Here is a 17,494-nt window from a genome sequence, read left to right as displayed (position 1 = left end):
TGGAAACTGCAATTAATCCAGAATGCGGCAGCTAGACTGGTGACTGGGAGTGACCGCCGGGACCACATAACACCGGTTCTGAGAGATCTGCATTGGCTCCCAGTACGTTTCTGAGCACGATTCAAAGTGTTGGTGCTGACCTTTAAAGCCCTAAACGGCCTCGGTCCTGTATACCTGAAGGAGCGTCTCCACCCCCATCGTTCAGCCTGGACACTGAGATCCAGCGCTGAGGGCCTTCTGGCGGTTCCCTCATTGTGAGAAGTGAGGCTACAGGGAACCAGACAGAGGGCCTTCTCGGTAGTGGCGCCCGCCCTGTGGAACGCCCTCCCATCAGATGTCAAAGAGATAAACAACTACCTGACATTCAGAACACATCTTAAGGCAGCCCTGTTCAGGGAAGTTTTTAATATGTAATGCTGTACTGTTTTTAACACTCGATTGGGAGCCGCCCAGAGTGGCTGGGGAAACTCAGCCAGATGGGCGGGGTATAAATAATAAATTATTATTATTATTATTATTATTATTATTATTATTATTATTATTATTATTATTATTATTATTATTATTATTGGATCCTATGGCCAAGACTGCCTGCAAGCCAGCCCTCCTTCAGACATTATAGCTGGGTCTTACCAAACTACTAGTTGTTGGAGCAGGCACAGCCTCCTTCGAGAACCACATTTGGCCAGAGCAACACACCAAGTAAGCAGAACTAGATGGCTCAAGGAAGGAGCCTTCTCCTGTGCAGCAATCTAATGGGAATAATCTGCCTGCCTACTTTTCTATACTTGCCCTGCAGAGGTGTCTCTAATAAGGCAGCAAAACATACATACATACATACAAAAACCCACCCATGGATTGCAAACAGATATACTGTTCAGATTTAAAGGGGCTCTTTCCCCATCTCCACTCAGAAAACAATTGAAAAAGGCACTCCTGTCTATTCCCTTCCTTGAATTTCAGCCAAAGAAAATGGAGAAGAGCTTAAATAACGGTTAAATGGTTGAAAGGAGGATGAAAGTGTTATTTTTGTTTTGAGGGGGTGGAAACGAAATGGCAGATGCAACAAAATGGTGGTGGAAATGGGCACTAAAATGGTGGGTGGACACCAGGAATAAAAGTATAACACTATTACACACACATCACAGACAAAGCTGAGGCAGACAGAGGAAGAAAACACAAGTTGAAATGATGGAGGCACAAGATAGAAAGTATGTTGAGAATAACTAGTCCGAGGAGAACATACATGAGGCAACAGCAACCATGACTGAATTCAATGGAGGCAGGAAGCAAATCACAGCATCATGGCAGCATCAACCTACTTCCAAAGCGTTTGTTCCTGCCTTGACCATGAGGTGGAGTCCGGCTAGGCCAAGAGAAATAGCAGAGCCAAGAATCCTTCTAGCCCCAGGAGGCGAGGAAGGAGTCTGAGCTTTCAGTCTTTGCTAGTTTAAAGATACCCATATGTATGCTAAATGACAATCACTTCTCAAATCAGTTTACTGTTTAGCGAAGAACACATTGTTGCATACAAGTGCATCAAACATACAACATAATTTGTTGTGATTTGTGTCTTAGTGTTGCACAATGATTTACATTTTTGTTTAAGATATATGTGTTGAATTCAATTTGCTACAGATGAAAAGGACTTCACAGTTCATTTCATTTGTATTGCTACCAGCCATAAACTTGGCAAACAACAACAAAAATCCAACAAAACGTATATAGTTCAGACAGAAATGAAATGTATCTAATTTATAAACATTTGTTAACAATCTTTGACCACAAGACACCAAGATAAAATTACCTTTCCTGTCCTATAAAGCAAAAGGCTCCAAATCACATCACCTGGCACCCCATTTTCCTAAGCGTATTGTCAATTATTCAAACAGAACTGACCCAAGGGATATTTCAACTACAGCAGAACATTACAATAAATTTATAGGATGTGACCTGGTAAACGTTTGGGGGGTATTTCCCATAAAGCAGTGATGGCCAAACTTGGCCCTCCAGCTGTTTTGGGACTACAATTCCCATCATCCCTGACCTGACCACTGGTCCTGTTAGCTAGGGATGATGGGAGTTGTAGTCCCAAAAACAGCTGGAGGGCCAAGTTTGGCCATCACTGCCATAAAGCAAAAGGTTTAAGTTTCCAACAGAGTAGGAAAAACCCTGCCCAAAAAAGTAAGGATCAGTAGTTGCTCTTGTTTGCTGATGCAATGTTCATAATGCATTATTGCCTGACCTCCACAGAAGCAGGGCTTTAAAGCAATTACAGCAACCTTTCAAGATACTAGAATGGAGGACTGGACTCACTGAACAGTGCTACTTCTCTCCAGAGACAAGAAGTCCTATGAAAATGTTTCTTGTATCAACTAGCATCTCCAAAAAGGAAAATGCGGGAGAAAAATGTGGAGAGAACAGTGGGGACAAAAGAAGTGTTCTCCCCAAAGACTCTTGACGAAGGCTGGCTTGAGCTCCAGGTGGTACCGCGGTCAAGGAAATAAGAGCGGCAAACCAAAAGCCCCTAGCAGTTGCTGGGAAACGTTTCACAAGAACAACAAGCTAAGATGAGTGATCAGGCTGCCCTTCTGCCTTCTGAAGGTATTATGTTCTGTTTCCAAGCAGGATCCAAGTAAAGGCACCAGATCCAGATCACTCTACAAGCATGCAAAACATGTGAATTGTTCTCCTAAGGCCTGGGATGAAAGCAGGAGACACAAAGCTACTGAGAATATCCTACATGAATGACAGGCAGATCTGTCTATGTAGAAAACACGAAGATCTTGCAGAATTGACAAGAGGCAGGGATTGTCTGAGCCAAAGTCACTGCAGCCTGGAACAAAACTTTTGAGGATTGTCAGCTTCCAAGGACAATGGGCACATGGCCTGAGAGTGTCAGGTGCAACCTCCATGAAAGAAGTCTGTGGACAGTAAGCAAGGCAGAAAAAGGGACCCCCCCCCTTCTGCAAAACTGAAGATACTCCTTATTCATATTTTTGTAGCTGCCTAGTGCCAAGAGAACCTGTCCGTGGAGAAGGATGTTTAGAAGGCCCATGGATAACTTCCAATGGTCAGTAAGATTTCATTGTATAACCTTATCCCCAGGGGATATTACTATTGCCCCTTTGGGTCTCAACAGATCTGATCCCTGTTGGGGCTCTTGTACCATTCCTGTGAATTCCAAGACTCTTAAACACCTTTATTAAGACAGACCACAAGTTTTGAAACCCTATTTAAACAGTGGCCCTGGCCCCAAACTTATTTTGGACTAGATCTGGGATGTTCCCAAGTCAGGTAAACCTGATGCCTTCTGGATCAGTGCCATGGGGCAGATTGGGGGCGGTGGCCGTTGTGCCTTAATAGATATTTTTTATGATAGTGTTTGTAGACAAGGGAACCCAAAGGACGTAACATACGAAATAGGTAAAACAGGCAAATAAAAATTACTATAAAAACACACACAAAAGGACATAACATACTGAAGACAACTAGTAAGTAATTTCTATGCACAGCCAAATATATTTACTGGAATTAGCAATGCTTTCAACACAGGGACTCTAGCTTTCAGGAAACCTCCCTGGTCATTAAACTAGTTCTGACAAAAACACCATTTAAAGTTGCCAGCTCATCATATGGCTTCCTAGAAAAGGTTTCATCCTATCCTCAGTAAAAAGTGGATTTGGTTGTTGATTTATGGATCTATTAATTTGTATTAGCTCTGTGGCTGAAACTTGGGGAGGAAGCACTTAAAAGTGATAGCACTTTTTAAAAACTAAGATATACCATTTAACAAGAATTGAATACTTACGGGGATATTGTGATCTTAGTGTCTGTGTCCTGCTCGATTTTCTTCAAATTCCTTCCTTCTTTGCCAATGAGACGGCCAACAAAATTGTTATGTGCTAGTATCTTCAAGGGAATTTCTTCTGTACTGTAAGCAGTCCAGAGAATTGCATGAACTCAAGAGTCACATAATTCACTATCAGTAACAAATCAAAAAGTTGAGTCATTCTCCAATGACTCAGGGCTCAGACAGTTAACCATGTAATCAGGAGACTCTTAAACTGTCATGATAAATTCCTCTAAGTCAAGAAAAAACCTGCTTGATTTCCTCAAGTGTAATTAATTGTTCTGCTTAATCCATAGGAATAACTAATGGAAAAGGCTGTTTTACAGAAGGAACTTTTCTGCCATTTCCATGACCCTTGAGCAGGATTCCTTCACACCTATTAGACGCAGATTCCTTCCATCTCTGGGTAGAAAACAGAGCAGGCTGCATCTGTTACACTTCATGTATTCTCAATTACCAAAGAAAGCTCAGTCTTCTTTTCTACCCAACAGCCACAGGCATTCTTGGACACCAGTTTGAGGGTGGGGTGAGAGGAAGAGGAGAATGAATTTGTCAACAGCCGTAACGGCATTTGCTGCTTTAGTTTCAACTTGATACAACAGAGCTTAAGCAAGAACTCAGGTATATTCCCCTCTTCCAGCTTACAAGTGAAGAAAAACAGGCATGAAGTGTGGGAAGAGAGAAGGTTGCCCTTCTCCCATAGGTTTCTTTCACAAAGGATATTTGTCTTTCATTTGCTGCATGTTAGGTTTGAATACCATAACAATTACTTCTGCTACTAGTTATCCGGCTTTTCAGACATTATTTACCTAACCTTTGCTAGGTGGCCTGGGAATGGCTCACTATGGAAGCCTGTATGCCTGGTCCAGGAGTATCATTCCTAACCATCAAATGTCAGGAATTTATCTGAAAAGTAAGCAACCACCCATCCTCTTACATTTTCTTTTAATTGCACAAAAAGGTGCTGAAAGGTGTAACAAACAAAAACCTCTTACTTTTCTGCTTCAGAATTGCTCACCAGTCGCCTTCTGCTATTTTATAATTATATTACACATAAACATAGCACAAGGATCAAGACCTGACATTCCTATGGGTTCACTTTTCAGTTCCATTCTTACAAACTGTCAATTATCTACTTCAGACGGACTATTAAAAAACCCAATGACCTCTTAATAAAAGCATTCTTTACTCACAATTTAGTATCTTGCGCTTCCTTCTGCATTATCTCCATGATAATTTTACAAGCGGTTGAGCACCCTTCTGGAGTAGAATGGATCGTAATTGGTTTTTCAGCAGCCCCTGCATTTTCTTTACGATGAATATCAATTCTGCAAAGAAAGAAAAAGTAGTAAAAATTGTGCATTCAGTCTTGAGAGAGCAGTCTTGAGTTCTGCTTTGGTAGATAAAATTGCCTATGAACTTGTAGGCCTTGATACAGTTCAGGTTGCATGCAACAGCTAATGGTTCCAGATGTGGATATGCATCCTCATTCATACCAAAAAAAGCATCTATCCTGTTCAGTGGAGCCCAGATGAATATTGTAATACAAAAAAGAGTGGTCATCCATCATCAGCTGTGCATGCATGCAAAAAACAATTTCTGTACACATCTCTTACGGCATCAGAACAATAGCAACTCTGAAGAAAGACATTCTATTTAAAGTTTGAGTATCCAGCAAAATTCTATAAAAATGATACTCACTCACTACAATAAAACTGGATAAAGCAACACATTGCTGAAACTGTTAACTTCATGGTCAGTTTGGTCAGTTCCACTAATATATTATATCTAGGGACTGTCCACATCTTGTTATGCCCTCCTATAAACCACTACCCTCAAGCTCTTTCTCTGTTGCAAGTGACAAGACATGTCAAACTTTGGTCAGTTGCTTGTCATTCATTTCACTACTTGTACCACTGCTCTACTACAAATCCTCCAATTCAGTTGAATGTCTTACTTAGAAGTTCTGAAATAACCCTAGAGCACTAACATGGCTATATCAATTAAAGTCTGCACTGAGTTGAAATACAAAGTCTTGATTTCTTTGGACAGAATCCCTTGACTATGTTTTAATGAGAATCCATTACAGATCCACACTGGCCCAGATCAGACACTGGACCTTACTCTACAGCACGGGTGTCAAACACAAGGCCCGCGGGCCGAATCCGGCCCGCCAGACCTCGTCATGTGGCCCTTGTACATTTGAATATCTACTTATATTCTAGTTCCGGGCAAGCGGCTTCTCTGAAAGACAGGAACCGGCCGCAGCCCCGGGGTTTTTATTCCCCTCCCTTCCTTTTGCTGCGGAGAGGAAGCGAGAACTTCAACGAGCCCCGGAGCTGGGAAGAGGGCGCGTGGGTGGCTGAGTTGGAGGGTGAAGATTTGGGTTGGGCAAGAAGGATCAAGGGTTGGGAGCGAAAGCGCAAGTCAGGGCTCCCTCGCCAGCCCCCACCCCCCTCTTTGGACATCCGAGCACACCCCGCAGCGCAGGCAGCCGTGAATGGGGTGGGGGAAGGCAGGCGAGAGAGACCACCAATCTGGGCCAGCTGTGGCCAAAGAGGGTCGGCGATCCAGCTGCACTGCAGCCCGCCCGCCCCCCTCCTCCAACGTGAAGATCAGCCACACAAGCTCGCCAGCCAAGCTCCGGGACGCGGGCCTGACGAGTCCCCGGCGCAACCGCCGAAGCTAGCAAATGCACGGGAGCGGCAGGGTGAGAAGAAGCTGGGCTCCGGTTAGGCTTCGCCAAAAATGTTGTAGGTGTGAGGCTGCGCGGCGAGCTTTTTATACGGTGCGCTGTATCCCTCCGCTGGAGCAGCGCCTTCTTTTCCCCTCTCCCTCCTGGGACTGGGGCATGTGGCAGCAGAGTGACTGCAGCAGGCAGCCCTGCCCCCTCCCCTCCCCACACCCGCCCTGGCCCCTCCCCCGCTCCCTCCCAGCCACCAGCCCAGCTGGCAGGCGGCGAGGAGGAGGAGGAGGAGAGGGGTCGCTGGGCACGCGCTCCATCTCCCTCCAAGGAAACGGCGGGCAGCTGCAGCAGCCGGCGCATTGGCTTCGGAGCGCCTGCCAGGGGTTGCAGCAGATGCTGCTCGCGGCTTAGGCGGCTTCCGTGTTCCTGCTTTGGTCCGAGAGGCCGAGCTGTTCCGCAGCAGGCAGGGAGAAGGGCAGGCTGTGTGTCTGCTGCTTGCCTCAGAAGTACCAAGGTGCAGAAGCCTGGCAATAAAAACAAGAGCGGAAAGGGGCCTGACGAGGATGCGTTTGGGGCCGGCCCTACTGTTAGGCAGAGTGAGGAGGAGAGATCTTGAGGCGACTGGTTTGGGGGTGGGGGGCAAGAAGAGGAAGCAAATTCTTGCCTAGTTCACTTATTGTTTCTGGAGTTTTGCTCCCAGGGAGAAGGAGAGGAACCTGTGGGAATTCGCAATATCCGCAATAGCCAGCCTGTACATTTGAATATCTACTTGCCATTATTCTGACTATGTTTCTGCTTTCAGAGCTAGTTATTACTTACATTATTACAAAAAACAGTAATAATTGAATGCAGTGACAATAATTTATGATAATAAAGAGTGGACACATAGTCCTACAGATACAACCGGCCCTTTGAGGGTGACCAAACTGCTGATGCGGCCCCCGATGAATTTGAGTTTGACACCCCTGCTCTACAGGCTTGGCATGCTCCTCCCCTCTTCTCCTGCCTTGGCCTTGAAAATTCCTCCCTCCCTTCTTCAATTCACATTTTAAGTATGGCTCAACATACAACAATTATCACTAACAATAGGTAGTCACTAAACAGAAAACTGAAACCAGGATGAGAAAGTGAGACTAGCAACTGAGGGTGGAGCAAAATAAAGTATTTTGCAAAAAACCAAGCAGTTATATTAAATGATTTTTAAAACAACCTGGTTTAAAAAGATATCTGAATGTAATGCAACGTTTGGCTTGGTCATGTTTGTAACATAACGGCCAGGTGAAGACATAAAAATACTGAGCGGATAATAATGTAGTGATACCTCTCCATGGAAAATGGCCAAAGCAAGTAGTACTTGGCTTTCACACACTGGTCCTGACCACCAAAATTAGCAATGCTAACAACTTGGACGTAAAGGGGAAGAGTACAAGGCAGGCTTCATGTTGCCCGTCCCTGCTGCTATACAACATCAATCTTATTTCACATACCGGTACTGTACTTCTTTTGACAGTTCTGTTTCACTTTCATTACCCGAGGCCTCAGCACTCATAGCATCAGTATGAAATATTCTCAATACCGATCTATTTTCTCAAATTTGGTAATATACCGTAAAGCAAAAGTTCACAGCAATAGTACTGAGGCATGCCTGGTCAGGACCAGAATCCTTGCTCACATGACCTGCTGATCCAACAGAAAAGAGTTCTTCTCTTCCTATATATTACCACACCCCAATTGTTAAACTACAGTCATACCTATGCTTCAGGTTGAGCGTTTTCAGGTTACACTCCGCGGCGACGGAATAAGTTACTTCTAGGTTTTGCCGCTCGCGCAGACACTCAAAATGACATCACACGCATGCGCAGAAGTGGCGAAACACGACCCACGCAGACGCGTGTTACGTTCTACTCAGGATACGAATGGGGCTCCGGAATGGATCCCGTTCGCATCCAGAGGTACCACTGTATTGAACTATTTTATTATCAAAACCTCAGCAACCATGAAATAAAAACACCCTAGAAAGATGTAATGGGACAACTTACTTTGACTGTGTCTGCTTTGTGATGTTCCTTATGGTGGCTCCTTCTTTTCCAATAATGGCTCCTACAAACTGGGTAGGAACCAGCATCCGTAGTGGAACATCAGACTGTGGTTTCTGCCTTGTACCTGCGCCAGGCGAACCTTGCCTGGGAGGACCCCTCTGCCCAAATCCACGTCTCCCCTGTGGATGCTGTTGAGGAGGTGGCTGCGCTGCCATTTCATCAGGAATATATGCAACTTTCAGTGAGTAGTTTTCAAGCTGGAATCCGTTCAGTTTTTCTATTGCTCTGTACAGGTTTGCAAGGAAGGGAAGATTTTGTAAGTGGGAGCTGGCAGAACAAGAAATCATTATGCTAGGCATTTTTGCTCACAAGTAACATTTTCGCTCACAAATAAGCTTGTAGGGAGAGCTCTAGTATTTTATTCACCATCATGTAAAACATAATAATGCCCTTGAAACAAGAAACAAGCACTTGAACCATGAAATAGTATTTGTTCTTATCATTATTTATTTAACAGTCCTATGATTTCCCATATTGTGAAACAAGGACCTCAAATATCAGGACACCTGGGGTCAAGTGGCATGGTCTAATTACCAAATTTCATAATTTGCACTATGGTTTATATTGGTTCTGCCAACTTTCACAAGCCCATAAAGCACACAAGCCTTTAAGTACTGGAGAACAATTCCTTTGGGAATCAATTCAGGCATGCTAATGGAAGCTCCCCCCCCCCCCCGGCTTAAATACAGTTCTTTCTCTGTGGTTCCTACAGTTTTCAACCTCTGCTAAAATCTGTCACGTTTACATGTGTAACAAGTGTGAGTTGCTTTCCCTACAACTGTAAAAAAGGTGTTAGAAGTAAACATACCTGAAAACAACTACTTTACCATCATATTGTAAGTAACTATGGTAAAATTCTGAAGTAGTACTTAACCACCTCAGCAAATGAGTAAAATCCTCTTTGAAACACATGAGTGTGATCTGGTCTTCAGAAGAAGTGAGGTATAGAGATGAAAAAGAGGTTTCAGTTAGAAACTGAACTCTGACTTTTATCACACCACACAATCTTTTGTATGTGAGTGAACAACTGACAGCTCAATTTTATACAGCGTTTGGCACACTCATAGGGATGGGAAACTGAATAAGGCTGGGGCTCTAAAATGAGCATTGGATACACATTACCTTGGTGTAGAAAAAGTTCCAATCTCAATGTAGGAAAAGGCATGGCCAAATCCTTTCTGGTTAGCTGTACTGAGTTACTTTAAAGTACAACTGTATGGAGTACTTGAAAGCAAATAGCAACAAACATCTCTAAAAACACAAATGACCAACAGTATTAATTTCAGGAAATTAAGGGAAGTTAAAAGTTTCCATAGCAACTGAGCTGTTCCCGAGTAGCATGCATTATAACAGAATTTTAACATGAACAAATATAAGTGCTATGATGAAAGATTTAACTGTTTAACTCTTCTCAAAATTCTTATGTTTTTGGGGGAAGGGGAATTGTTTGGTCGTCTCATATTCCCTATCCCTAAAGGTTAGCAAACAAGGTGACATTTTAGACAGTGCAATCCTATTCATTCAGAATTAAGCGCCATTATATTTAGACTTTCAAAAAGATGTCTTACAATTGCCACCAGGTCACGTTGTCTTCTGTCACTATTCACCATACACAGAGTACAAAAAGAAGAGGGCTGGGGCAGACTTCAAGCACCTTAGCAAATAATTGAAAAGCCTTGTTCAATAGTGGGATTTTTGTCACAGCCTGAAGTGGGCAATGTTGGACTAAGCTTCAGTGCTTCAAAATCAATTCTGTAAGCATGAAGAACCTTGCAAGAAGGGATTGTTGACTGCCTACCACTCTTCCATGTATTCCCATGGTCATACAGGAGAAACTCTAGAATGCTTTCCCAACATATAGGAATGGTGATTGTTCAGTGGCAGAGCACATGCTTTGCAGAACATCCCAAATTCAGCCTATGGCATCGCCAGGCAGAAGGGATCAGGAACTAGATGATGGGGAAAGTAACGACCTCAAATCCTAGAGAGCCATTGCCAGTCAGCCAGTAGTCAGTATGGAGCTATGCTGCTGAACAATCAGACCTGGGATAAGGCAGCATCCTATGTTCCAATGAATATATCACTACTTATGTTTTATTATTAACATACTTTGGAATGCAGAATGGTTTGTTTTTATCTCCTCATGGCCAGAACTCATATTTTCTGCCTTTTGAGACCAGTGCCCCCATTAATGACTTGCTAGTGCTAAGCGGATTGAAATTCATGTTTACAGAATTCCAGCAAACTGATGGAAGAGAAAGTGCTGCTTATCTATATCAGGGGTCGGCAAGGTTTACCTTGCCTGGGCCAGTTCACTCCAGCAGAGATCCCTCTGTGGGCCAGATCGCGCGCGCCCACAATTTTCGGCATCTGTGCAGATGCGATTTCAGGTGTCTGCGCCTACGCAGATGAGATTTCCGTTGTCGCGGAAGCGAGTCCCTGCGCTGTGCTGGTTTAGTGCAGTGCACGGGGACTCGCCGAACGGGCAGCTCGGTTCAAGGGCTGCTTGTGGGCCAGTTAAACCACCCCCTGGGCCGCTTGTGGCCCATGGGCCCTAGGTTGCCGACCCCTGTTCTATATAGATCTGAGTTTCAAATTGAAATCCTTCAGAAAGTTGGTTTCTTTCAATCTGGCTGGTTCTTTTGCAACGCAGATCGATGAACAACTAAGCCACAGTTAAGTTCTTTTAATTACCCATTTATTAAAACTGGAAAACTGAATGTATGTTTGACTTCCACTGAAATCAATGGGATTCAAATACTGGATTTTGTGCTGGAGTGTATGTCCAAGGTAGTGGGCTCTCCTTTACTGGAAGTTTTCAAACAGGTTGACCGCCTGTCATGTATGCTCTAGTTGAGATTCCTGCACTGCAGGAGGTTGGACTAGATGATCATCAGGGTCCCTTCCAACTCTACAATTCAATGATTCTATTATCAGGGAATGCAAAAAATGTTGCGCGCGCACACACGGATATATCAGCCGAAACACATGCCTCCATAATTTGCCCTTTTAATGTATCAGGATGTACTCACTTTTAAATAAGGCAATGGGGAATGAAGTGATGTCTTGTATATAATAAAAAGCAGTCAGTTACAGATTAGAGGTTTTAGACACAGCAGCGAATAGCACCCTTACTCGCTTTCTCCAGGCAGGGCAAGGAGCCAACCAGACTTGGCAAACTCACTCTCTGCCTCTTTTGCTGCTCACACACACCTGCTGTGGGGCTGCACCTGGTTGCCTAGAGGCAAGTGCTACTTCCCCACAAGCAATCACGTAAATAGCTAATTGCAATATTGCATAAAGGCGCATTAAGCTGTCAGTTGGTTAACACTGACCAATTTGTAGCATTCAACAAGTCCCTTCATGGTATATGATCCAGAACAGATCTCATGGGAGATGGGGTGCTTTTCTCCACACACACAACTGGTCTCAGTATCGCCTTTGTAACATTCTTACATGAAACCAACAGAACAGTTCTTGAATTCCTTCTCAGTTTTCCAATGGATCTCATTTTAATTCTTTTGTAGTGGTTTAACAGGACAGTGAGAGAGTAGTTTAAGTATTTTATAACTCCTGCTTCAGTTTAAAGCCTGCATTCCACAGCAATGCAGCTATACATTTTCCTAGAGGATGTTACACAACAGGTGGGAGGATGGAACAACTGTCAAGAGCAGCTTATTTCAAAGGAACAGCACAGTAAACAAGATATTCAAGACAGTGCAAGTTTTGAAAGAGACAGACTATTACTGTATCTTTTAACTTCTTTTTGTTTTTATGAGGTTCATGTGAAAGTGAGGGGTGGGGAAAGAGAGAATAATTATGCTCACAGGATGCAGAATTCTATCCAAAGTGTCCATATGAGAAAGTGCACTTATACATGCATTTTCTGCATCCAATTTAACATAGCAGATTGGTGGAATATAGAGCAGGAATTTTAAAATCTGCTGCTGAGGGGGGTTGTTATATGGTCCTGTCAGCCAGTCCCAGTCACCAGTCTAGCTGCCACATTCAGGATTAGTTGTAGTTTCTGAGTCACCTTCAAAGGAAGCCCCATGTAGAGTGCATTGCAGTAATCCAAGCAGGAGATAACCAGAGCATGCACCATTCTGGTGAGACAGTGCGCAGGCAGGGAGGAACCAGATGGAACTGGTAGACAGCTGCCTTGGATACAAATACAGGGGGAAAGACCCAACTTGTCACAAATAAAAAGGTGGGTCCACTCTAGTGCTATGATCACTGAGAAGCAGCAGTTCCTAGGGTCTTTGTCAGAGGCATTTCCCTGACTGCTACCGGGTCACTGAATCAATCTAAGCCAGTGATTATTGAGTTTCAAATTTACCCTTGTTCACAGAACTCTGGATCTGACCATTTATATAGCTCAGTACATTGGATCTAGGGCAAGGCTACAACTAAGCTCATCAAATCAAATGTTCATAGCTAATGAGAATGGGAGTAATAATACTCTGAACACTGTTGCTGTCCAGTCATCTCTGGCTATGCAGCTTTGAAGGTGTGAGACGCTCTCGCCCAATTCAACTAGCCCAATTCAATGTTGGGCTAGAAAATTATCTTCAACTGTGACCGGTGTATCTTTTCGTCAACTCTCCCTTTTGTTGTGACCTGCTCATGAGTCTAGACAACTGTGCTGTTGTTGAAGAGGCTAGACAATGCACTACAAGCCAAAACACATTACACTAGAGCTCAAGCCTCTGGGCATAAATAAAACTGATGTTTTATCCTTATAAAACCTTTGATCCTGCATATCTCAGAGACTTCTTCCTCACTTATGTGCCACTGTGACCTTTAAAAGCACTCTCTTGACTTTACTTACAGTGAGGGGATTTAAAAAGCAAGGGCATGTAAATATTGTTCCCAGTGGCTGCTTACTACTATGGAATTCGCTTCTGCAGGAGACCTAGCAAATTTTGAACCCTGACCATTTTGCAGAATACTTTAAAATTTTGCTTGAGCTAGCATTTAAGAGCCAAGGTTAAAGGCAGACCATTTTGGGTGACGGCAGAAGTTTTATATCATAATGTATATTTCATCAGACATGCTGTAAAGCCACTGATAAATGTTAATAGCCTCTCCCTGACCCCTCAGAATGAAACCGAATACTATGAATGCTCAGACGATGTAACAAGCTTACATTACATCCAATTCTGAAATCCTCAGATATATTAACTAGAAATCAGGAACAGGCTTAATCCTCCAAAAGGTAAGAAAAATACTGGACTAGAAGACTTGTGTCAAACCAGAGATATAAATTGTATTTTTACATATACGTTGCACAAACTGTTATGGCATTTTCCACAAACGCCAATTAAGATTTCTATCAGCTTCAATGGAACTGCCATTCAATCAGACAAGAAGTTACGGCAATTGCATTAGCCCACAATTTTGAATTTTAGTCCATAGAATTGAATCTTATAGTATAATCCTAGCCACGTTTAGTCTGATGTAAGTCTCAGATATAAAATCCAAGTAAATAAACACTTACTGTCTGGCCTGATCCTTATTGCCATATGTTACATTAACTACTGCAGTCTCTGTCTCCGTATTCACTAGAAAAAGAAAGGAAAGGAAAAGGGTTATATTGGGGGGGCGTAATTTTATGCTTACGTCCCTAATTTTTTTCTTTAATTGTCTGACTTTAGTGTTACCTTGCTCACAGTTCTCCACTGTTCCATACTGTGCTAACAATCCGTCTAGCACCTGTGAAAAAGGAGCACATTAAAATTAGTTTCTATGGTAGCTGTATGTGAAAAGAGCCTGTAAGAAACCCCAAATTATGTTTGCTTTTTACAAAACTATTGGGCATGGCTTTCCTCCGAACCGCCCGAAAGTTTCTCCATCTTGTGTTCTCTATTTGAACTCCAAGTATAGTTCAAGGACTAGCAACAAAATGAATGCATACAACAAACCTATTGTGAAAACTAGCATTTACAGCAAGTCAGTCAGTTCTCCATAGCTATGAATGGGGGGGGGGGGATCTAGACAAGAAGAGAAAACAGAATAAAATACAAACAAAACAGGAACTAGTCTGGTTGGTGTAATGGTAAATTTACAGTTCTCTGCTCTAACTCCTTTGCTCCTATATCACAGTCTTTCAATTACTCTTTATTATATAATTTTGGTCCTTATAGAGAAATTGTTGAATTATATTAACAACAACAACAACTATCATAGTGCGATTAAAACTGAAAATGCTCATTAAACAAAGTTGAATCGAAATAAGCAACCCTTGAAATATTTCAAATGCACCTTGTGTGTTCAGTTACTGTATCTACTACTTACTAAAAGTCATGTGATGCAAAAAGTACTTTACAATCTTTATTTTATAAACATGTTCACTCAGTGAGGTGTCCTGTAATCCCACTAATTTGAATGGATCTTTCATGGTAGTTAATATGTTTAGGACTGCATCATAAAGTTATTAACAAGTGAATGATATTATTTAAACATTTTCACTGACATCTGAATAAGAATTTACTTGTGTATGCCTGGAATGTAACCTTTCAAGTCCAACCAACCAACAACATCTTTGTTAATCATATTCAGACTAAATTCAGCAAGAATTGTAAGAATATTTCGTTAGGTACAATGCCAAAGTACTTGGAAGGACTTTAAAACACACCTCAGATTTTAGCATCACAATAGCTACTTATACTTTAGCCCTCTTATTCTAAGATTCAAAAGACCCCTTTAAAAAGGAAACTAATTTTTGGAAATACAGCTTTTTGCCCCATAAGCATTAGGCTACTTTAGGGCTTGCTAGCCTGTTTAACTGTTAATTTTACTTATTTTAATTGTTTTTAACTGTTCTTATTGATAATTTTAATATTTCTTGTAAATTGCTTAGAGGTTTCACTACAATCAAGTGGTATATAGATTTTGCTGAATAAAAATAAATTATTTGGGGGCTAATGGGAAGCATTGTAAAGAACCCAGGATAAAGTAACATGATGCTTTCTGCTTCCTTTTTGATATAGAACAAAGGGTGGAGGTGGCAGAAATGATTTAAGGTATTTGATGTGGCTTGGGCATGTCTGTGTGTGACCAACAATTTAGTATGGGGCAATGTATGATAAATTCTTGGTGGCTACATCTGTAAGCAGGTTAAATGTTTTATTTACAATTGGTATAAAAATGCAGTTAAATAAATAGATATATTTACAATAATATAAATGTTTAGCTGTGGAAAGAATCTTCAAACTTCCATGATTGCATGATGCTATTAATATATGAAATACGGTAATAACACTTTTTAGCTAAAACCTCTATTTGGACATTGGAAGAAAAATACCATAGCTATTTGCTAGCAGACGTGATATAACATTGTTCCCTCTCCCTTAAGTTAAAACAGTATTCTTGTATGAGAGTGTAATACAGTGAAGTGTAATTTTCCTCTCTTACTATTAATACTATGTTTGAGACAGCTGAATACTGTTATATTATTATTGTGGGGTGTCAAATGATGTCTTGCTTCTTCAAGACATATCTTGATTCTTCAAAAAATTCAGGATTATAAAGGAAATTATAGAGGCTGTTGTATTTTTTTTTGGGGGGGGGGAGTAATGCCAAGATAAACTACTGTGCTGTTTATAATGAAAGTTCTGTTCTGTTCTTTTTAGAAACGATACATACATGTGCACAACACATATAAACATTTCTAAGTAGGTACAATGTTATAGAAATGTTTGGGTAAATCATTAGTGGAGATTCTGTTTATTAATTTTCATCAGCCTTTTGAGTTGATCTGGTTTAGGTGTCTGACATGGTTGAAGGTGTTATTTGTATTATAGCATGACCAAATAGTTAAGGAGTCTAAAGATCAGCATACTGCAATAGTGGAGACTTTATCATTGTTTGTTGTGTTGACATACATAAAAAATTGTGTCCATTTCCAAGGATGTGTTAGAAGTAAGTATACAGACAGACAGACAGACAGACAGACAGACACACAGGTTCCCCTGGTTACCCTCACAGACTGAAGGAAATATGAGAAACCAAGCTTGCATATAAATATGAGAATTTGCCACCAAATATTTAGCTCACTGTTCACCAGCACACAACAACACCCTTGCTCATGTTGGACAAGTTGGAAAACTGCAAGGCCAAATTACAACACCATCACATGAAAACATAACAAATAATAAGCATGCCACCAAGAGAGGACCATACCACAAAAAACCACCACGCCTCAAGCACCAAAATACTGGTACAAAAATTTTAAATCAACATGTATATGAATGCATTAGAAACCCCTTCAGCATTAATTAAAATTAGCTTTTGCATTCTAGATTCTTTACACGCTTGAGTTTCCTTACACACTTTTCATACTATCTAGGCTCCTGCTTCCTGCTTGATTTGGACATACCCCCCCCCCCCGCCCATCACTTTACATTTTATTTCAAACAGCCAAATCCTCTCGCTCTACTTTGAGACAAGCCAGTTTTGTCTGAACTCCTCATCCGCCTCCCTATCACCACGTGCAGCCGTGTTGGGCAACGAAAACCAATTTTCTAGCCAAGTTGGTAGTGCGATAGCAATCCTGATGAGCAGCTGAAAAGAAAAGTTTGTTTGTATAAATATTTACTCCAGCTAGAAAATAATTCATTCCTTTTTTATGAAGGAACTCTGGCTTTGTCTACATTGGGTCTCCTCCTCTTGTTATAACACAGATGCCTCTTTCTTGCACACAAAAAGCTGCAGTCTTACACTGTGGACTTTCATTCATCAGACTCTAAAAGCCAACTCTTGACTGTGTTATAAACAGTACTATCCTACACCAAAACTCTAGGGGAGTTAATCTTTGAAGTGTTTCAATTCAAACCCAGTTTTCTCATTCATTCT

At 41.8% G+C, this 17,494-nt stretch overlaps 1 protein-coding gene across 4 annotated transcripts in view; it reads right to left on the bottom strand.

Moving 5' to 3' along the window:
• IGF2BP3 (insulin like growth factor 2 mRNA binding protein 3) overlaps positions 1-17,494 on the bottom strand; it is an 80,081-nt gene that overhangs the window by 12,453 nt on the left and 50,134 nt on the right. For 3 of the 4 annotated variants that reach the window (XM_081164619.1, XM_081164617.1, XM_081164618.1), the window contains exons 4-8: positions 14,302-14,353; positions 14,139-14,202; positions 8,579-8,863; positions 5,047-5,181; positions 3,812-3,934 (exon numbers count right to left, since the gene is read on the bottom strand). In XM_081164619.1, coding sequence (XP_081020745.1) covers positions 3,812-3,934; positions 5,047-5,181; positions 8,579-8,863; positions 14,139-14,202; positions 14,302-14,353 — 659 coding nt within the window. Of the gene's footprint in view, positions 1-3,811; positions 3,935-5,046; positions 5,182-8,578; positions 8,864-14,138; positions 14,354-17,494 lie in introns of all 4 variants that reach the window. The other variant, XM_081164616.1, reaches the window with a different exon arrangement.

Source organism: Podarcis bocagei, assembly GCF_964188305.1.
Source record: "Podarcis bocagei genome assembly, chromosome: 12".
Classification (NCBI taxonomy): domain Eukaryota; kingdom Metazoa; phylum Chordata; class Lepidosauria; order Squamata; family Lacertidae; genus Podarcis; species Podarcis bocagei.
The sequence above is the reverse complement of the archived record's forward strand: the minus strand, read 5'-3'. Positions and strand labels throughout refer to the sequence as shown.